The sequence below is a fragment of the Manis pentadactyla genome, chromosome 8 (genome assembly GCF_030020395.1).
Source record: "Manis pentadactyla isolate mManPen7 chromosome 8, mManPen7.hap1, whole genome shotgun sequence".
Lineage (NCBI taxonomy): Eukaryota > Metazoa > Chordata > Mammalia > Pholidota > Manidae > Manis > Manis pentadactyla.
In genome coordinates, this window is record NC_080026.1 from 112,521,337 (window position 1) to 112,545,360 (window position 24,024).

Consider the following 24,024-nt stretch of genomic DNA (forward strand, 5'->3'; position numbering starts at 1 on the left):
CTAACCATTATAATATCTAAAAAGCCATTCTCAAAGAAAAACTAGGCTTTAGTTTAATGCATTCCAAATAAAGGGAAAATATATATTAATCAGAGAGCTGCAGTTATCTCAAAAAAACAAAGTGGCTGCTGAGAAAGAAAATTACAGATCAGAAGAAAAATCTCTTTGCAGTGATTCAGTCACTATTTCTGTGAGCAACTAGGTAACAGGACTGTGAACTTGGTGCTAATAAAATGCTCATTAAGTGAAAAGTATTAAAATGTTAACCTGAAGGGATCCATTATGGGCTTCAAATGACTTACCTGGAAAGTTGTTTGGTTATATTAAGGTCAGATTTTTTAGTCTGACATTTGACTAATATTTTACTCTTTTGACTAATTAGGTTAATAGTCAGCAGACATCTTCCTGTACAGGACCTCATTGCTAAGGACATGCCTGGTAAATGGTGGCAGGAAATTTTAGCATAGAAATCTTGAAGCAAGACTTCCAAAATGTTTTGCTTCCAGCCCTGCAAGTGGCCCCTCAGAGTATTTTTCCTTTGTGGGCCAGCAGATCTGAGAAGGCAGCTGAAGTAACAATTATATAAGTAGAATTTTAAAGGTGGAACAATAATACTGTATTTTTCTTGTGGCAAAGCAATGGACCTCCTATGGGGAGGAACAAACATAGGGCCCTATATGTTAATGACATCAGGTGTTCCAATAAAAATAGCAGTTTCTAAGCAGCTGCATTTTAAGAATCTCTCTGAAGGATCAACAGGAAGAGAGAGACAAACTCCAAACACAAACAACTTTGACAATTAAAGAACTAGGATGACTAAGCCAAGAAAGACAAGTGAAAAGCAGATTGACACTTGAGCAAATTTAGGTCTCCAAGCATGTGAAGTACTTTGAATTTTCACTGTCACCATCTAAACTCCAATGAACAGAAAGGTCTGCAGGTTTCCCAATGCCTTTCACCCGCTGCTGAGATACTATGTTAGGGTTGCCATTAGATGCACTGCATTCCCAAGATGCCAAAAAAATAATTCGTAGTCATCATCAATGGGCAAACCAGTCTCAGAGGCCCTCCCAGCTGTTAGGAGTCTGAAAATTGCACATGCAACCCAACTCTTTATAGGAGAGGTGGCTAAATTTGTTGACTCTGCCTTAGAAATCCTTTCTAGGTGTGGGATCACACAAAATAACCTTTATAAACAATAGAAATAAATATTGCATACCATTACAATTTTACTGGTAAGCCTTTATATACCCTATCCTTGATAATCAACTCGGTGGTCAACAGTTAAATATCCCACAGTATCCCTGGGAGAACCAGAGGTCCAATTTTCTGACACAGTCTCTTGTTTTCTAAACCTCTCAAAATGAACAGTGTCATGGAGTACAACAAAGCCCTTAGAAAAGCAAAGACGCACAAGGCAGCATTCACTCCCGCTGCTTCAGTGGGATGCAGATCTCTTAGGCAGACCACCTCTTTGCCCTCAGCTAAGAGAATACTAACTCTTAAGGAAACTCCCTGGACCACCCTCATTCAAAGTCTACCTACAAAGAGAAGAGAAGTCTCTTTTAAGGTTAAGGGTAACATGTTAACCTTCACAGACAGGACAAATGAAGACATACTTAGGAAAAATTCTAAGTAAGGCTAAATACTAAACTTGAAAAACAGTATGATAATTCCTCAAAAAATTAAACACAGAATTACCATACGATCCACCAATTCCATTTCTGGGTCTCAAAAAAAGGAAAAGCAGGGACTGAACATGTTTACTTGGTACATATATCAGGTACAAATATCCTAAAACACAATAATCAAAAGGTGGAAGCAACCCATTTGGGGTTTCAACAATGGATAAATGGATAAACAGTACTGGCATATGGCATATACATACAATAAAAGCCTAAAAAGGAAGGACATCCCCCTATACAGAATTTTATTGTTGTTAACAACTATTTGATCAATAAACATGAGAGATGCCCTCTCAAAAAATAAATAAATAAATAAAATAAAATAAAAAAAGGAAGGACATCGACACATGTTACCACAGAGATGAACTTTAAAGACATTATGCTAAGTGAAATGAAAAATATTTTATGGTTTACTAAGTGCTTTCACATATATTACATTATAAAAATTTCACGAGAGAACCAAGATGGCAGCGTGAGTAGAGCAGCGGAAATCTCCTCCCAAAACCATATATATTTTTGAAAATACAACAAATATAACTAATCCTAAAAGAGAGACCAGAAGACACAGGACAACAACCAGACTACATCCACACCTGCGAGAACCCAGCGCCTTGCGATGGGGGTAAGATACAAGCCGCTGCCTGGCAGGAACCAAGCGCCCCTCACCCCAGCTCCTAGCGGAAGGAGAGGAGTCAGAGCAGGGAGGGAGAGGGAGCCCAGGACTGCTGAACACCCAGCCCTAGCCATCCGCACCAGAGCGCAGACACACAGTGCGTGCGTGGGGTGCTGGAAACTAGGGAAACAGGGCAGTAAGACCTGTGAGCGGGTCCCTGCAGCCGGCGCACCCAGGACAAAGAAAAGCAAGTGCTTTTTGAAAGTCTTAAAGGGACAGGGACCACACAGCTGGACGGAAGTGCCCTGGGACACTTAACCAAGCAGCTGCTAATCCCAGGGAACTCTGGGCGCCCGAACCCCCGCAGCGCAGCTCGGAAGCCCCTCACCGCAATAAACAGCCTCCCGCCTGTTCCCCCTCCAAAGCGGCTCCACCATATTGGAGCAGCAGCTGGAGGCAGGCCACGCCCACAGCAACTGCAGAGCTAAATAAACTCCACCACGGCTGGGCAAGATCAGAAGCCCCGTCTGCACGCAGTTGCCCAGCACAAGCCGCTAGAGGCCACTGTTCTCCCAGGAGAGGAAGGCCATAAACTAGCAGGAAGGGACTTTCTCTTACCCAACACACGTGCCAGCTCCCCACAAATATATCTATCGCCATGAAAAGGCAGAAGAAATTGATACAGACCAAGATCACAGAGGCAAACCCTGAGAAGGAGATAGACCTAACCAGTCTTCCTGAAAAAGAATTAAAAATAAAGCTCATAAACATGCTGATGGAGCTACAGAGAAATATGCAAGAGCTAAGGGATGAAGTCCGGAGGGAGATTACAGACGTCCGGAGGGAGATTACAGAAATTAAACAATCTCTGGAAGGATTTATAAGCAGAATGGATAAGATGCAAGAGGCCATTGATGGAACAGAAACCAGAGAACAGGAACGCATAGAAGCTGATGCAGAGAGAGATAAAAGGATCTCCAGGAAAGAAACAGTATTAAGAGAACTGTGTGACCAATCAAAAAGGAACAATATCTGCATTATAGGGGTACCAGAAGAAGAAGAGAGAGAAAAAGGAATAGAAAGAGTATTTGAAGAAATAATTGCTGAAAACTTCCCCAACTGGGGGAGAAAATAATCGATCAGACCATGGAAGTGTACAGAACTCCCAACAGAAAGGACTCAAGGAGGACAACACCAAGACACATAATAATTAAAATGGCAAAGATCAAGGACAAGGACAGAGTTTTAAAGGCAGCTAGAGAGAGGAAAAAGGTCACCTACAAAGGAAAACCCATCAGGCTATCATCAGACTTCTCAACAGAAACCTTACAGGCCAGAAGAGAATGGCATGATATATTTAATGCCTTGAACCAAGAATACTGTATCCAGCATGACTATCATTTAAATATGAAGGAGGGATTAAACAATTCCCAGACAAGCAAAAGTTGAGGGAATTTGCCTCCCACAAACCACCTCTACAGGGTATTTTAGAGGGACTGCTCTAGATGGGAGCACTTCTAAGACTAAATAGATGTCACCAGAGAAAATAAAATCACAGCAAAGAAAGCAGACCAACCAAATACTAACTAAAGGCAAAAAATAAAATCAACTACCCACAAAAGCAGTTAAAGGAAGCACAAAAGAGCAAAGAATAAAATAACCAACATATAAAGAATGGAGGAGGAGGAATAAGAAGGGAGAAAAATAAAGAATGACCAGACAGTGTTTAAAATAGCTCAATAAGTGAGTTAAGTTAGACAGTAAGATACTAAAAAAGCTAATCTTGAACCTTTGGCAACCACGAATCTAAAGCCTGCAATGGCAATAAGTACATATCTTTCAATAATCACCCTAAATGTAAATGGACTGAATGCACCAATCAAAAGACACAGAATAATAGAATGGATAAAAAAGCAAGACCCATCTCTATGCTGCTTACAAGAGACTCACCTCAAACCCAAAGACTATAGGAACAAAGAAAGACTGAAGGAACAAAACAGCAGCAGAATCATAGAACCTAAGAATGGACTAACAGTTACCAAAGGGAAAGGGACTGGGCAGGAGGGGTGGGAAGGGAGAGATAAGGGCAGGGAAAAAGAAAGGGGCCTTACGATTAGCATGTATAATGTGGGGGTGGCACAGGTGGGGCTGTGCAACACAGAGAAGACAAGTAGTGATTCTACAGCATCTTGCTACGCTGATGGACAGTACTGTAATGGGGTTTGTGGGGGGGATGTGGTGAAGGGGGACCCTAGTAAACATAATATTCTTTATGTAATTGTAGATTAATGACAACAAAATAAATAAATTAATTTAAAAAAAATTTCACAACCACTTCCCTGTTGAAGAGTTAATATCATCATTACCTCTATTTTATAGATAGTGGAAAGAGGTCCAGAAAAACTAAATAATTTGCTCAAGGTCATACCTTAAGTGGTAGAGACAAAAACAAAAAACCTAGTTTCCCTAACTCAAATTTCCATGCTTCTTTCAATATATCATTCTGAGTTTTCTGTTTACCTCTAAGGTAGCTTTTGGTGCAGCTCTAGAGAAGGAAGCATTATGGTATAGAAGAATGAGCCCTGGACTTGGGAGTTAGAAGACCTATGATTAATTCTCTATTTTGCCATGCAACAATTATGAGACTTTCTGCAATTCACAATATCTTTAAGACTCAGTTTCTTCATTGGTAATAAGTATACTTTCTTAAAGTTTAAAATATACTACTTTGTAGAATTTGATGATTGACAAAGACAGTATATGAAAAAATAGCACAAAGTTTAGTACTTACTAAGTGAAAATAAATGTCTGAAAGGGAAAAAAAAGTAATTGCAGGCTTAGCATCACCAATATTTTCCCGATCTGGCTTTAGTGTGATAAGTGACATTCAAACACATCTGTTCAATAATCTCTTAAGAAAACTGACTGGATCTTTGATACTTTTGACAAATACTCCATGTCTAATTCATTAGCAACAGTGAAGATGATGTAATTATTCTCTGCAGCAGTTCATCAAAGAAGTCTGAGGAATAAAAATGAAGGTATAGGCCTGACAGAGACTTGCAAAGAGAAGGAAGAGGTCATGGTTATCAGGCATCTACTCAAATCAGTTCTGTACTTTCTGAGCTGTTCAGAGAAAGGACAGGCCAAGAACTTAAATCAGCTGTTTGATGGCCCTTGAGAATAATGACAGAAACCAAGCCAGAAGTCACTGAAAGGAAAGATAACAAAGTAGAAGATAAAGAAAGCACAAAGGAACGTGATCAAGGAAACAGGCCCCAGATGAAAAGGAGCTGCCTAGAAAGTCTATGTAATTACATGAATAAATAAACACAATATAAATTACACCCATATGCACTTCAGACTCTAGCCCAGAATCTGGTGCTTCTTTCAAACACCCACATGTGTGATACTACCCTTGGGGTCACAAAGGGATATTTGGGAGAAGGCAATTTGTAATTCTGATTCTTACAGAAAAATCACATTTATCATAAGAGCTTAACTACAGTGTCTGGTTTATTTGATAGATGCAGATAGCATTTATTTGTAAGATAAAATTATATTTGCTGCAAAATGTCTCTGGGGTCAAGTAAGGCAGATCAACCTTCAATACAATCTTGTTAGCACATCTCATCCCCATGTTCCCTCATCCCAGCCCTCCAATTACACACATTCACACTTTTCTTTTGCTCGCAGACGTGCCAAACAATATAGTGAATCACTGGAGGAACAGGACATTTTACCTTAAATATTTTTTAAAAAATAGAAAAGATACAGAAACAAACACTGAATCCCAACTCTGTCACACATTACAATCTATACAAAGTTGCAAATGTGTGTTACTATTACTGGGAATGTCTGGCAAAGCTTCTATCTGGAGCTAAATCAAGTTTCCCCATCTGTTGGGTTTGCCTCTTCTACTCAATGTTAATTTTTCAATTGTTTGCAAGAACAATATAATAACTGTTGAGAAGTTGAAAATGATAGGCACAAAGGTAGTAAGGAATGTAAGAAAAGTCAGCTTTAGGCTTCATAATACTGAAAGAACACTCTCTTCATTTATAAACAGCTCACTCTTCTGAGTGTGTGATATTTCCTAAAGGGCCTAAATCAACTCCATGTCTGACTCAATTTTATCCAATACATAACAGCACTCTGTAATTGCCTAGCTGTTTCATAAGGAACCTAAAATGACTTAGCCCCATGAGCACCATTTGCCTCTGTTTACTACAAATAGAAATAGCCATGTAAAGCAAAACGTCAAAGTTCAGATCTCCACGAGTCATTCACTGAGCTCATAGAGAAAAGCACAAAATTTTTCAGAGAAAAGCTTTCAGATGGCCCATATGGAAAACACTTTGGCAACAAAGATGCCTGAAAAGGGCTTGCAACCATCTCTTGATAAGAAAATTAACAGAACAGCAACATGAGCTATTTCAATATGACAAAATGAAAGTCTCATGCACTCCTGCTTTTCTTGATCACGTACAATTTCTACTACTCCTACAGACATAAGGGCTTAAAATAGTCATGTTCAACACACTCCACTTAGGAAGGTACAATAAACCTCAGGATAAGCCAAGGAATTCTGAAAGAGAAATTCTCATTCCTTACCTGATATTAACCAATGCATGAGTCACCTTGCTAGCTGCTTCCTTCCACTGGCCTGCATTGGTAGAAAGTCTCAGGACTATAAAGAAAGAAAGAGCAAAGTTCTGTCAGACTCCAGTATAAAATACAAATATGACGAATGAAGACACATCTTCAGAATAGCACTATGAGAATAACCAAACAGCACCTGTGCCAAACTTCTGTTTAAAATATCCTCATCCTAGAGAAAAATGTAAGGGCTTATTCTCAACTACTTACGCCAGATTTTTTCCCCCTCTTTTTCTATCCATTTCCTCTTTTTTCTTGCTGTTTCTATCAAAATAATCTACTACTCCTCTGCCTTGGGTTCCCCTCCCTCTATTCCCTGCTAATGTTTCCTTGCTTAGTTTTTGCATTTATTTAAAACTACACTGGAATGGTGATGTGAGGGTAACCTGGCTGCCACATTTATCACTTCTCTTATGGCTGGGGCTAATTTCATGCTGATTTAGTGGCTTTGACCGGCTGAGTAAATGTCCCTTCTTGCTCCATATATCACTTTCTCCTAAAGGTCTAAGCTGGGTCACCAGGACAAATAACCTTGCCAGTTAGAGAATGTTTCAGTCAAGGAGTAACTTATTTTAACTCCTCTGATTTAACTGTTACCTGCAACATGAACTAACAGGAATATTCTTCCCTTCTCTAACTAAATTCTACCTCTTTTCCAAAACTTACCCACAGGAGAAGAGACAATGGAAATATAGAACATCTTCTTTCAGCTATGAGCTTCAGCACAACACATTATAGTACCATTTTAGAAAAGAGACAAAGCAGTACAAATGCTCCTTGAAAGAGCAAACACATGTTGGGCACTCCAAATACATGTTTTTAATGAACAAATAACAAATAAGAGGTAAATACAGAGCATTTACTATGTGCCAGGAACTGGACAAAGTTAGGTTATATGCAATACAGCATACAGATGAGGAAGCTGAGATTCAGAGACAAGTAACTGATCAAGGTCATTCACACAGTTGTAAGTAATGGAGCTAGAATTTGAACCTGGAGGGAATGACTCTGGAACACATACTTACATAGTGAGTGGTTATGAGTAAGAATTCCAAAGTCAACTGTCAGTCCAGCCCCTGCCACTTACCAGGGAATAATAGCAATACTTATATAAAAAGATTATTATGAAAACTAAATAAATTAATATATATTAAGTCATAGAGCTGGGCCTATCACATAGTAAATGCTATCTAAGTATTAACTATTTTTAATTTAAATAGACTATCTCTCAAACATCAAACAAATGAATGCAGATACCTGAGACTTTCCAAAAGAAAGTAAAGTAGAGCCTAATTAGGAAATGTGTAACTAATTTGCACTTTTTATTTGAGTATGGTCACTACCTACTCTTGACCAGTATGCCTCTAGCAAGATGAGCAGAAACAGCAGCTCTGTCAGAGGGAGGGCCTATGTAACAGGGAAAGAAAACTCATCTGGCTGCGCTGCATCTGTTCTAGCAATATCTCATTTTTACATATCCATGCAATTTGATGAAAGAGAAGATGGAAGCATTAATAAAACATACCAGAGTGTTGCTTTTCTAATTTATGAGCTTTAGCACAGGGGTACTTGGAATAGCTCCAAGTTAGAGCTCTACAGTCTGAACTCAGGTTTCACCCAGTGTATGTGGAAATTTATTCACATAATGAACAAAACTGTTTCAACAAGTCAGACATATCTTTTACAACTCAATTGTGAAAACTATTTAAATGCATTTTTCACTAGATCCTCCACTAGATCATAAATTCTCAGAAGGTGGGAGCCTAAACATTTATGGAATTGAGCTGAATTTTCTTCTCCTTTCCTCAGAGAGGTATTTAACCTTGTCCATGGATTATTTCTCTGTAACATCCTGTCAGCTCTGTTCCTTAGTGAGTAGGCACCCAGATGACCTCACCACTGCATTTCCTTTGGAAACACCATAGGCTTTTACATTCTTCTCTAAGATACCAAATTTAAACACAAAATTATTTCAAAATTCACTAAAAGCCTCAAGCTTAGGTAATCATTTATGTAGTAAATTATGGTACACAAAAGTAACATAATACACAGCCACTAAAAAAAGAGACTTAATAGCAAAAACTGGAAAAACCATAATTTCGATGGAAAGAATGGCTACATAAACTAAACCCACATACGCAAAAAAAGATTTAGGAAAACTACCAAAAAAAAAATAGGAAAATATATTTTATGATACATGTATTTTTAAAAACACAGAATAGGAGGATAACATGATTACAACTATGCAAAACTGCATATGTGCTGGCTATTACACAGATATGAGAACAATGGTAGTACTGGAAAGGAGAGATTGTAACTGTAATTTTTTTAATCTTGCTTTTTCTTTAATATTAGTAATTACATACACACACACACACACACACACACACATTTTGTTTTTAAATGAAAAAAACAGTTCAAAATATGGTAGCATTTATGGTTTAGGGCAGCTCCTGTGGAGGTCTTCTTATTTAGTGGACTTCATAGTAGTAAATTAATGGCATAGGGAATTAAATGTGTCCTTTTATCAAGAACATCTCAGTGAGCCTTCTTCCTTTACCCATGATGGAGTATCATGCCATAATTTACCTTCCTACCTTAAATGGTAGAAAAATGGAAAAAATACATGAAACAACAGTTATCAGACTTTAGATGACAGGCATACAGAACTGTGATCCCTGAAGAAGGAAAACAAACAAGGTGGGCCCTACAATTACCTCAGCTTACTGCATGGAGAAGTTTCCAGCCTGCAGGACAGGGAGGAGGAACCTAAATAGAACCCAAAAGCCTTGCCAAGCTGAAGACATCAAGATCAGCATTTGGAAAAGCCAATGCACTTAGAATTTGTGGCACAGAGTGCTGCAGAGGAGGGAATTTGACAGGGAACTCCAGAGGTCTGTACATCTTTTGCTGAGCACAGATCTGCACATATGGAAGAAGAAACTACCCAGGGCTGGGGGCAAAGAATCATTGGAAAAGAGAAGAAATTGTGGAACTCAAAGAGAGCTCCCCAAATAAAATAATTTGTGTTTCCACCAGTGACAGTGAGAAGGTCTACTCCTACACGGGTTATCAGGTAGCATCTGCAGATGGGTGCTACATTAGTAATGGGGCCAAATTAGCCTATATTAAAGGTTGTTCTCAACCTGCCTTAACAACCCATAAAGCAACACTTGAAAGGATGAAACTGATTCCACATAACTACATTCCAGAAAAAAGTCCAATTATTATATAAAGAAACAGAACAAAGCCTAGTACTCACAGCATTAAAATCACAACATACAAAATCCAATTAAAAAATTACCAGGTAGTCAAAGAAGCAGAAAAATAATGATTGATAAGCAGGAGAAAAATCAGTCAATAGAAACAGATCTAGACATGGAGAGAAATGATGGAATTAGCAGATAAGGACATTAAAACAACAATTATAAATATGCTCCATATGCTCAGGAAGACTAATGAAAATATAAATACAATGAGAAAAGAAATGGACATTAAAAAAAAATGGAACTAAGAAGAAAAAGTTTATGAAATGAAAAATACACTGGATAAAATGAACTGACATTAATGAGATCAGTGACATACTAAAAAATACAGAAGAGGCATCCACACTGGTAAAGAAGCAAAACTGTCACTATTTGCAGATGACATAATATTATATATAGAAAACACTAAAGACTCCACCAAAAAACTATTAAAATAATGAATTCAGTAAAGTTGCAGGATACAAAATTAATATACAGAAATCTGTTTCACTTCTATATACTAACAATGAACTACCAAAAGGGAAATTAAGAAACAATCCCATTTGCAATTATTTTGAAAAGAGTAAAATACCTAGGAATATATTTAAGCAAAGAATTGAAAGACCTGTACACTGAAAATGTAAGACACTGATGGAAGAAAATGAAGATAACACAAATAAATATACCACGCTCATGGATTGGAAGAATTAGTATTTATTAAATGTCCATAGTACCCAAAGCAGTCTAGAGATTAAATGCAATCCCTAACAAAATACCAATAGCATTTTTTCACATAACTAGAACAAATAATCCTAAAATTTGTATGGAACCACAAAAGACCCTGAGCAGCCACAGCAATCTTAAGAGGAACGAGGCTAGAGGTATCACACTCCCAGATTTCAAACTATACTACAAAATTATACTAATCAAAACAGTATGGTACTGGCACAAAAGGAGACACACAAATCAATGGAACAAAATAGAGAGCCCAGAAATAAATCCATGTTTATATAGCCAATTTTCTATGACAAAGGGAGCAAGAATATACAATGGGGAAAAGACAGCCTCTACAATAAATGGTGTTTGGAAAACTGGGCAGCTAAATGCAAAACTGAACCACTTTCTTACACTACATACAAAAATAAGCTAAAATGGATTAAAGGCCTAAATGCAAAACCTGAAAACTTAAAACTGAAACCAGTAAACTCTTGAACACTGGTCTCAGCAGTATTTTTTTTGGATATGTCTCTTTAGACAAGGACCACAAAAATAAAAATGAACAACTGGGACTTAATCAAACTAAAAAGCTTTGCCCAGCAAAAGAAACCACTGACAAAACAAAAAGGCAACTACCTTGGATGGGAGAAGATACTTACAAATAATATATCCACTAAGAGGTTAATATCCAAAATATATAAATAACTCATATAGCTCAACACCAAAAAGACAATGCAAAGACATACATGCAAAGAAATTATTTCAAAGGCCAACAGATATGACAAGATGCCCAATATCATTAGTCATTAGTGACATGCATATTACAATCACAATGATTTTATATCTTATATTTTATATCACAATGTGACATATCCCCTCACACCTGCTAGAATGGTCTTCATCAAAAGAAAAACAAGAGATAACAAATGCTGGCATGGATGTGGAAAAAAGGGAACCCTTGCACATTCTTGGTGAAACTGTAAATTGCTAGAGCCACTATGGAGAACAGTTTGGATAATCTTTATAAAGTTAAAAATGGAATTACTACCTGATTCAGCAATACCATGTCTGGGAATATATCCAAAGGAAAAAAAAATAGTAACTCAAAAGGATTTATGCAACTCCACATTCATAGCAGCATTATTTACAATAGCCAAGATATGGAAACAACCAGTCCATCAATGGGTGAATGGATAAAGAAGTGTCCATCAATGAATGAATAAATAAAATACAATGAAATATTATTCAGCCATAAAAAGTGAGGCAATCCTACCAAATTCAACAACATGGATGGACCTTGAAGGCATTATACTGAGTGAAATAAGATAGATTCCACGTATATGTGGAATCTAAATACAAAACCAAACCAAACTCATTGAAAAAGAGGTCGGACTTGTGGCTACTAGAGGCAGAGGATGGCGAGGGGGGACTTGAAGGAAGGTGGTTGAAAGGTACGAACTTAACAGTTGTAAGATAAGCACTAGAGATGTAATGTACAACATGATGACTATAGCTCACACTACTGGTTGATATATATGAAAGATAAGAGAGTAAATCCTAAGAGTTCTCATCACAAGGAGGCAATTTTTTTCTTTTCTTCTTTCTTTTCTAACTATATCTATGTGAGACAGATATTAGCTGAATATACTGTGGCAATCATTTCACAATATATGTAAATCAAATCATCATGCTATATGCCTTAGGCTTATATAGAGATGTATGTCAATTATTTCTTAATAAAACTGTAAAGAAAAATGGAACTAAGATTTCACATCCAGCATGGCAGACTAAGCCCTCTATAAGCCTCTCCCTCTCCTGCTGACTACAGCTAAAAATATTGTGTAAAATATAAAAAGTAACTACCTGAGGGCTCTGAAAAGTAAACAGAAGCAAAAAGATTACCGATGGGAGTCAACACTTACAGAAACACCCACAAAAGTGAGTTTTCAGGGTTGAGTTTTTTTTCCACTATTTTCTCTTGAAGGTTTGCTTCAAGGGCCACACAGTCACAAAGATGTATGATGGATGAGGTGGGTAGAAAGCTAAAACTTCAAAAGAAACCTCATCCTTCTATAGACAGAAACCAGGAAAAAGGGCTTCTGCTGGTAAGAGAATATAGAGGGAATCCTGGACACACCAGGAGAAAGTGTTCCAGCATATGAAACTTGTGTAATTCTCAGTCGTGCTCACCCCTGAGCTGAGCAAGCATGGAATAGATACAAAGCAGCAAAGCAAAAGCTTTAAGAATTAAATGGATATTTAACCACAATCCAAGTCTCTGACTAACCCTTGAGCTGTGCATGTATGGACCAGTTTCAAAGCAGTGCAGTAAAGGCTTTGCAAACTGAACTTCTATTGGAACCACTACCCACAAAAGGTGAGACAGAACTTGCAGTCTACATCTAACTGGTTTGACTGCCTGTTGATTTAAAAAAAAAATCTCTAGAGGACTGAAACTGAACCCTGAGTCTACACAACATAAAATTAAAAATGTCCAGGATGTAATCCCAAATTACTCAACTTATAGAGAACCAGGACAAAGAATCATAATATACAATAATTTAGGAAAATGTGACAAATTCACAAGAAAATAGACAGATGCTTGATATAACACAGATGTTAAAATTATCAAAGACTTCAAAGCAACTATTATGACTATGTTCCATGAGAAAAAGGTAAACACACTTAAAAGAGCTGAAAGACATTCTCAGTAGAGAAACTGAAATTATAAAAAGAACCAATTACAACATATAGAAGTGAAATATATATTCTGTAAAATTAAAAATTTATTAGATGGGGTTAATAGCAGAATGGATTGACGAAAGAAGCAGGAAACCTAAAGAGAGAACAATCAAAATTACTAAATATGAAGAACAGAACAAAATTGGAGAGTGGGGATAAATGGGGCCCTATGAGGGACCTGTGAAACAATATCAGAAAGTCTAAATATTTGTATTATTGTAGTCCAAGAAGAAGAGGAGAAAGAAATTAAGGCAGAAAAAAAAATCTGCAGAAAAGAATGGTGGTACACTCCCAAATTTAGTGAGATTCAAGAAGCTCAGCAAACCTCAAACACGAGGTCTGAAGAGAAACCGTGTTTAGAAATATCATAATCAGAGGAGCCAGGAGGGTAGCGTGAGTAGGGCAGTGAAAAACTCCTCCCAAAACCATATATATTTTTGAAAATACAACAAATACAACTATTCCTAAAAGAGAAACCAGAGGATACAGTACAACACTGAGGCTACATCTACATCTGCGAGAACTCAGCATCTCACGAAGGGGGTAAGATACAAGCTGCAACCCAGCGGGACCCGAGTGACCCCCCACCCCAGCCCACTGGCAGGAGGAAAGGAGTTGGAGTGGGTAGGGAGTGGAAGTGCAGGACTGCTAAATAACCATCCCTAGTAATCCGCACCAGGAGCACAGACACACATTGCACGGTGTGCTGGATATCAGGGAAACAGAAAAGTAAAATCTGTGAGGGGTCGCCACAACTGGCTCCCCTGGGACCAAAAAAAAAAAGTGAGTGCTTTTTTGAAAGTCTTAAAGGGATAGGGGCCTCACAGCTGGACGGAATCATCCCAGCTCACTCAGCCCAACAGGCTGGGAATCCTGAGGAACTTCAGACACCCCAGCCCCCCAGGTAACAACACAGCTCTGAAGCCCCTCATGGCAATAAGCAGCCTGCCACTTGTTCCCCCACAGTGCGGCCACCACAGCGGCCACGCAGCCACAGAGCAGCCACGCCCACAGCAGCCTCCCAGAGTCTCCTTCCGGCATGCAGCCATCCAGGCCAGACCTAGAGGCCACGCCAGGCATGCAGCTGCCCGGCGCAGGCAGAGGAGGCTGGGGCAAGGCGCAACAGGATGCCGTTCTCACAGGAGAGCATATCCGGCATGCCTGCCACTCCCACAGGGCTCTGGGCTGCCCCGCCCGCAGCAGCTCAGGGGATTAACCTGGATGCTCTCCCGCTGTGTGGGTAACTGAAACAGGCAGCAGAGAAGGACAAGGCAAACAGCAAGCAGGAAGGGACTTTGTTCTTCCAGCTGATACACATGCCACCAGCCTGCAACTAATTCTATCACCATGAAAAGGCAGAAAAATTTGGTCCAGTCCAGACTTACCCAGACAACACCCAAGAGAGGGCCTGGGGAGATAGATATAACCAATCTTCCTGAAAAAGAGTTCAAAATAAAGGTCATAACTATGCTGACGGACCTGCACAGAAATATGCAAGAGCTAATGGATAAAGTTGGGAGGGAGAATATAGAAATAAAACAATCGCTGGAAGGACTTAAAAGCAGAATGGATGAGGTGCAAGAGGCCGTTAATGGAATAGAAATCAGAGAACAGGAACACACAGAAGCTGACGCAGAGAGAGATAAAAGGATCTCCAGGAATGAAAGAATATTAAGAGAACTGTGTGACCAATCCAAACAGAACAGTATCCGCATTATAGGGGTACCAGAAGAAGAAGAGAGAGGAAAAGGGGTAGAAAGTGTATTTGAAGAAATAATTGCTGAAAACTTCCTGAAACTGGGGGAAGAAATAGTCTCTCAGATCACGAAAGCATACAGAATTCCCAAAAGAAGGGACCCAAGGAAGACAACACCAAGACACATAATAATTGAAATGGCAAAGATCAAAGACAAGGACAGAGTATCAAAGGCAGCCAGAGAGAGAAAAAAGGTCAACAACAAAGGAAAACCAATCAGGCTAGCATCAGACTTCTTAACAGAAACTTAACAGGCCAGAAGAGAATGGCATGATATATTTAATGCAATGGAACAGAAGGGACTTGAACCAAGGATAATGAAGCCAGCACAATTATCATTTAAATACGAAGAAGGGATTAAACAATTCCCAGACATGCAAAAGTTGAGGGAATTTGCCTGCCACAAACCACTCTAGAGGGTATTTTTGAGGTACTGCTCTAGATGGAAGCACTTCTAAGGCTAAACAGATGTCACCAGAGAAAATAAAATGACAGCAAAGAAAGCAGAACAATCAAATACTAACTAAAGGCAAAAAATAAAATCAAGTACCACAAAAGCACTCAATGGAAACACAAAAGAGCACAGAATAAAACACCTAACATACAAAGAATAGAGGACGAGGAATAGGAAGGGACAGAAATAAAGAATCATCAGACTGTGTTTATAATAGCTCAATTAGCGAGTTAAGTTAGACAGTGAGATAGTAAAGAAGCTAACCTTGAACCCTTGGTAAACACGAACCTAAAGCCTGCAATGGCAATAAGTACATATCTTTCAATAATCACCCTAAATGTAAATGGAGTGAATACACCAATCAAAAGACGCAGAGTAACTGAATGGATAAAAAAGCAAGACATATCTCTATGTTGCTTACAAGAGACTCACCTCAAACCCAAAGACATGCACAGATTAAAAGTCAAGGGATGGATAAAGATATTTCATGAAAACAACAAGGATAAAAAAGCAGGTGTTGCAGTACTAGTATCACACAAAATAGACTTCAAAACAAAGAAAGTCACAAGAGATAAAGAAGGACATTATATAGTGATAAAGGGGTCAAACCAACAAGAGGATATAACCTTTATAAATATATATGCACCCAATACAGAAGCACAAACATATGTGAAACAAATACTAACAGAATTAAAGGAGGAAATAGAATGCAATGCATTCATTTTGGGAGACATAACACACTACTCACTCCAAAAGACAGATCCACCAGACAAAAAATAAGTAAGGACACAGAAGCACTGAGCAACACACTAGAACAGATGAACCTAACAGACATCTATAGAAATCTACACCCAAAAGCAACAGGATACACATTCTTCTCAAGTGCACATGGAACATTCTCCAAAATAGACAACATACTAGGCCACAAAAAGAGCCTCAGTAAATTCCAAAAGATTGAAATTCTACCAACCAACTTTTCAGGCCACAAAGGTATAAAACTAGAAATAAATTCTACAAAGAAAGCAAAAAGGCTCACAAACACATTGAGGCTTAACAACATGCTCCTAAATAATCAATGGATCAATGACCAAATTAAAATAGATATCAAGCAATATATGGAAACAAATGAAAACAAAAACACAAAGCCCCAACTTCTGTGGGACACAGTGAAAGCAGTCTGAAGAGGAAAGTATATAGCAATCCAGGCATACTTAAAGAAGGAAGAACAATCCCAAATGAATAGTCTAAAGTCACAATTATTGAAATTGGAAAAAGAAGAACCAATGAGGCCTAAAGTAAGCAGAAGGAGGGACATCATAAAGATCAGAGAAGAAATAAATAAAATTGAGAAGAATAAAACAATAGAAAAAAATCAATGAAACCAAGAGCTGGTTCTTCGAGAAAATAAACAAAATAGAGAAACCTCTAGCCAAACTTGTTAAGAGAAAAAGAGAATCAACACACATCAATAGAATCAGAAACGACAAAGGAAAAATCACGACGGACCCCACAGAAATACAAAGAATTATTAGAGAATACTACAAAAAACTCTATGATAACAAGTTGGAAAACCGAGAAGAAGTGGAAAACTTCCTAGAAAAATACAACCTTCCAAGACTGACCAAGGAAGAAACAGAAAACCTAAACAGACCAATTACCAGCAACGAAATTGAAGCGGTAATCAAAAAACTACCCAAGATCAAAACTTGCATGGAGTTTCATCAGACATACAGAGAAGACATAATACCCATTCTCTTTGAAGTTTTCCAAAAAACAGAAGAAGAGGGAATACTTCCAGACTCATTCTATGAAGCCAGCATGACCCTAATACCAAAACCAGACAAAGACCTCACCAAAAAAGAATATTACAGACCAATATCCCTGATTAACATAAATGCGAAAACACTCAACAAAATATTAGCAAATCGAATTCAAAAATACATCAAGAAGATCATACACCATGATCAAGTGGGATTCATCTCAGGGATGCAAGGATGGTACAACATTCAAAAATCCATCAACATCATCCACCACATCAACAAAAATAAAGACAAAAACCACATGTTCATCTCCATAGATGCTGAAAAAGCATTCGACTAATTCAATATCCATTCATGACAAAAACTCTCAACAAAATGGGTATACAGGGCAAGTACCTCAACATAATAAAGGCCATATATGATAAACCCACAGCTAACATCATACTGAACAGCGAGAGGCTGAAAGCTTTTCCTCTGAGATCAGCAACAGGACACGGATGCCCACTCTCCCCACTGTTATTCAACATAGTACTGGAGGTCCTTGCCATGGCTATTAGACAAAACAAAGAAATACAAGGAATCCAGATTGGTAAAGAAGAAGTCAAACTGTCACTATTTGCAGATGACTTGATATTGTACAGAAAAAACCCTAAAGACTCCACTCCAGAACTACTTAAACTAATATTGGAATTGAGCAAAGTTGCAGGATACAAAATTAACACACAGAAATCTGTGGCTTTCCTATACACTAACAATGAACTAACAGAAAGAGAAATCAGAAAAACAATTCCATTCACAATGGCATCAAAGAGAATAAAATACCTAGAAATAAACCTAACCAAGGAAGTGAAAGACCTATACCCTGAAAACTATAAGACACTCTTAAGAGAAATTAAAGAGGACACTAACAAATGGAAACTCATCCCATGCTCTTGGCTAGGAAGAATTAATATCATCAAAATGGCCATCCTGCCCAAAGCAATATACAAATTCAATGCAATCCCTATCAAATTACCAACAACATTCTTCAACGACCTGGAACAAATAGTTCAAAAATTCATATGGAAACACCAAATAGCCAAAGCAATCCTGAGAAGGGAGAATAAAGTTGGGGAGATCTCACTCCCCAACTTCAACCTCTATTACAAAGTCACAGTAATCAAGACAATTTGGTACTGGCACAAGAACAGAGCCACAGACCAGTGGTACAGAATAGAGACTCCAGACATTAACCCAAACATATATGGTCAATTAATATACAATAAAGGAGCCATGGACATACAATGGGGAAAAGACAGTCTCTTCAACAGATGGTGCTGGCAAAACTGGACAGCTACATGTAAGAGAATGAAACTGAATCACTGTCTAACCCCATACACAAAAGTAAATTCAAAATGGATCAAAGACCTGAATGTAAGTCATGAAACCATAAAACTCTTAGAAAAAAACATAGGCAAAAATCTCTTGGACATAAACATGAGTGACTTCTTTATGAGCGTATCTCCCTAGGCAAGGGAAACAAAAGCAAAAATGAACAAGTGGGCCTATATCAAGCTGAAAAGCTTCTGTACAGCAAAGGACACCATCAATAGAACAAAAAGGTACCCTACAGTATGGGAGAATATATTCATAAATGACAGATCTGATAAAGGGTTGACATCCAAAATATATAATGAGCTCACGCACCTCAACGAAGAAAAAGCAAATAATCCAATTAAAAAATGGGCAGAGGAGCTGAACAGACAGTTCTCCAAAGAAGAAATTCAGATGGCCAACAGACACTTGAAAAGATGCTCCACATCGCTAGTCATCAGACAAATGCAAATTAAACCACAATGAGATATCACCTCACACCAGTAAGGATCACCACCATCCAAAAGTCAAACAACAACAAATGTTGGTGAGGTTGCGGAGAAAGGGGAACCCTCCTACACTGCTGGTGGGAATGTAAATTAGTTCAACCATTGTGGAAAGCAGTATGGAGGTTCCTCAGAATGCTCAAAATAGAAATACCATTTGACCCAGATATTCCACGCCTAGGAATTTACCCTAAGAATGCAGCACACCAGTCTGAAAAAGATGGATGCACCCCTATGTTTATCACTGCATTATTTACAATAGCCAAGATATGGAAGCAACCTAAATGTCCATCAGTAGATGAATGGATAAAGAAGATGTGGTACATATACACAATGGAATATTACTCAGCCATAAGAAAAAAACAGATCCTACCATTTTCAACAACATGGATTGAGCTAGAGAGTTATTATGCTCAGTGAAATAAGCCAGGTGGAAAAAGACAAGTACCAAATGATTTCACTCATATGTAGAATATAAGAATAGAGGAAAAACGGAAGGAACAAAACAGCAGCAGAATCACAAAACCCAAGAATGGACTAACAGTTACCAAAAGGAAAGGGACTGGGGAGAATGGGTTGGAAGGGACGGAGAACGGGGGGAAGAAGAAAGGAGGCATTAAGATTAGCATGTATAATGTGGGGGGGTACAGGGAGGGCTGTGCAACACAGAGAAGACAAGTAGTGATTTTACAGCATCTTGCTACACTGATGGACAGTGACTAATGGGATATGTGGTGGGCACTTGTTGAAGGGGGGAGCCTAGTAAACATAATGTTCCTCATGTAATTGTAGATTAATGATACAAAAAAAAAAGAAGAAAAAATCTTCCAAGGAAGTAAATTCCTACCAAACATTTAATGAAGAAACAGTATCACTTGTAAACAAAATCTTCCAGAAAATAGAAGATGAGCAAACACTCTTCAACTCATTTTATGAGGTCAACGTTACCTGACAGTGAAATCAGAAAATGACATTATAAGAAGATAAAATTACAGACTAATATCCCTCATGAATATTTATAAAAGAAGCCACAACACATAAAAATAATAATAATCATGTGGGGTTAGTTTTAACACTCAAAAACCAATCCATCACTCTATCAATAGTCTACAGTAGGAGAACCATGTGATCACTTCAATAAGTACTAAAACTTTAACAGAATCCAACATTCATTAATGAGACTAACTCCCAGGAAACTAGAAAAAATAGCTAATTTCATCAGTTTGACAAAGAGCATAAAAACCTATAGCTAACATCACACTTACTGGAGAATAACTTAATCCTTGTACCTTAATATTGGAAACAAGGCAAGTATATCCATTTTCACCACTCTAACATACAACTGGAGGTCCTAACCAGTAAAATAAGGCAAGAAAAAGAAATAAAAGGCATACAGGTTGGAATATGTGCAAGAAATAAAACTCTTTTATTCACAGGCAATGTTGACAGTCTACATAGAAAATACCAAAAAGGTTACAAGAAGCTACTAAATCTAATAAGTGAGTTTAGCAAGGATACAAGGTCAAATTCAAAAACCAACAGTGTTTCTACATATTGGCAATTAACAAAAACTGAATTCTAAGATACATTCTGTTTCATGGATTGTAGGAGGTATTATTAAGATGTCACTTTTCCCCAAAATGATCTAAAGGTTCATCATAATCTTAATCAAAATTCCAGTAGGTTTTTGACAAAAACTCACACTAAAATTCATATGGAAAAATAAAGAACCTAAGATAGTCAAAATAATTTTGAAATAGAACAGAGTTGAAGGTCTCACATTACCAGATTTCAAGACTTATGATATACCTACAGTAATCAAGAGAGTGCTGTTTGTGAAAGAAGAGACACATACATCAGCAGAACAGAATATAAGAAACAAGAACAGAATAGTATATAAGAAATATACCTACATATGTAAAAACTGATTTTTGACAAATGTGCCAAAGCAATTCAATGGATAAAGAGTCTTTTCAACAAACGGTGCTGAAATGAGTGGATATTCATATACAAAACATGAGCCTCCTCAGTATAACACAAAGAAGACAAGTAGTGATTCTATAGCATCTTACTATGCTGATGAACAGTGACTGTAACGGGGTATGTGGTGGGGACTTGATAATGGGGGGAATCTAGTAACCATAATGTTGTTCGTGTAACTGTATATTAATGATACCAAAATAATAAGAATAAAAAAGCATAAGCCTCCTACATACAGTATATATTGAGCAGTATATTGATAAATTAACTTAAAATGAATCTAACTTAGACCTAAATGTGAGGTGGTGCTAAAACTAAAAGTATAAAACCTCTAGAAGAAAAGATAGATAAGAGATTATTATTTTATCTTTGGGTTAGAGAAAGATTTTTTTTAGACACTCACAAAAAGTACAGCCTCATAAAATAAAAAATTAATAAACTTTATCAAAATTAACAATTTCTTAGAAAGACAGTGTTAATAAAATGAAGATGCAATCTGCAATTTGGGAGAAAATACTCACAAAACAAATATCTGAAAAAGAACTAGTGTGCAAAATATACCAAGAAATTGTACATCTCAAAAAAAATTCATTTTATAGAAGAATTCTAAATTATTTATGTAGATACTCTCTCCTCAAAGAGGTGGAGCTTTACCTCTTCATCCCCACTACTAACTGTACTATTGGCTGCATTTATTGACTTGCTTCCAATGAATAGTGTATGGAAGGGGAAAACTAAAACAACTCTACAGAGGAGAAACTTGCAGACTAGTGAGAAACTTAACGAAGTGATCAAGGTTAATATCACCAGTGACAAATCATGTTGATAACATACTCCTGATGAGATGAAAAAGCCACTTTGACTCTGTGGCACTATTCTCTAAAACCTATAACCCCAGTCCAACCATGAGTAAATCACAAGACAAAATTCAAATTGAGGAGAGAGATTAAAGATGGCAGAGTGAGAGAAGAGACAGAGGCTTCCTCCTAAAACTGGATACAATTAGAAAATATAATTGGCGCAACTAATCCTGAGAGAACAATAGGAAAGAGGGCGGCGCCAGCCTGCACACACCTGGAGAAAAGAGCAGACCTCAGCAAACAGGGTAACGTACCAAAGCTGTGGCTCCACGGGACCGAGTCTTCCCCCACACCAGCTCACTGGCGGGAGGAAGACAAACAGAGCAGGGAGGGAGTGGAATGCTTGGAACTGCTGAATACCTAGCTCCGAAGATCTGCGCTGGGAGCACAAACCTACATTTCATGGTGCTTTCATCATACTCTTCTGATTATGGGGTTGGAAAGCTGGGACAGGCAGAGTTCCTGGGGAGACTGGGATTCTGGCTGTTTGTGGAAAGCAAGGATCCATATCCGGCTGCTCTGGGACAAAAGCTTATATCTGTGTGCTTGGGCCACTGGTTAAGGCAGTGGAGACAGGCACAGCAGCCGGGAAGCCGGGAACAGCTCTTTCCTCCCAACAGACACCAATACCGCACCCCTATGACTCCCGACAATGCTTCAGGGGCTCAGCAGCACCAGAATACAGCCTCTGGACACTAGAGGGCGCCATATACAAATATGAAATGCCAAAGTAACCTTGTCTAGAGTAAAACTAGTAATACAACTCCTGAGAAAGATTTAAATGACATGGACCTCGTGACTTACTGAAAGAGAGTTCAAAATAAAAATTATCAACATGCTAATGGAGGTACGGAAAGATATCCAAGAACTTAGGAATGAATTCAGGTCAGAGATCTAATCACTGAAGAGCACGAAGGAGGGTATTAAAAGCAAGTTGGATACAGTGGAGGAGACGATAAATGAAATAGAAACTAGAGAAGAGGAATATGAAGAAGGTGAGGTACAGAGAGAAAAAAGGATCTATAAGAATGAAAGAATATTGAGAGAACTCTGTGACCAATCCAAACAGAAGAATATTTGCATTATAGGGATACCAGAAGAAGAAGAGAGAGAGAAAGGGATAGAAAGTGTCTTTGAGAAGGTAGTTGCTGAAAACTTCCCCAGTCTACGGAAGGAGACAGACTCTCAGGCCATGGAGATCCACAGATCTCCCAACACAGGGGACCCAAGGAACACAACACCAAGACATATAGCAATAAAACTGGCAAAGATCAAAGATAAGGACAGACTATTAAAAGCAGCCAGAGAGAGAAATAAGATCACATACAAAGGAAAGCCCATCAGGCTAACATCAGACTTCTCAGCAGAAACCTTACATGCCAGAAGGGAATAACATGATGTATTTAATGCCATGAAGCAGAACGGCCTGGAACCAAGATTACTTTATCCGGCAAGATTATCATTTAAATATGAAGGAGGGATTAAACAATTTCCAGATAAGCAAAAGCTGAGAGAATTTACCTCCCACAAACTATCTCTACAGTCTATTTTGGAGGGACTGCTATAGAAGGAAGTGTTCCTAAGGCTGAATAGCTGTCACCAGAGGTAATGAAACCACAGTAAAGAAAGTAGAACAGCTAATTACTAAGCAAATGCAAAATTAAATTAACTATCCCCAAAGTCAATCAAGGGAT

The 24,024-nt window shown here is 38.1% G+C and overlaps 1 protein-coding gene across 4 annotated transcripts in view; it reads right to left on the reverse strand.

Annotated features, from left to right (window-relative positions):
• ARMH3 (armadillo like helical domain containing 3) overlaps window positions 1–24,024 on the reverse strand; it is a 251,635-nt gene that overhangs the window by 107,775 nt on the left and 119,836 nt on the right. For all 4 annotated transcript variants that reach the window (XR_008998987.1, XM_036898696.2, XM_057506237.1 and 1 more), the window contains exon 23: window positions 6,913–6,988. Coding sequence is in view for 3 of the 4 variants with exons in the window: in XM_036898696.2 (XP_036754591.2) it covers window positions 6,913–6,988 (76 nt within the window). In the remaining variant the exon portion in view is untranslated. The remainder of the gene's footprint in view (window positions 1–6,912; window positions 6,989–24,024) is intronic.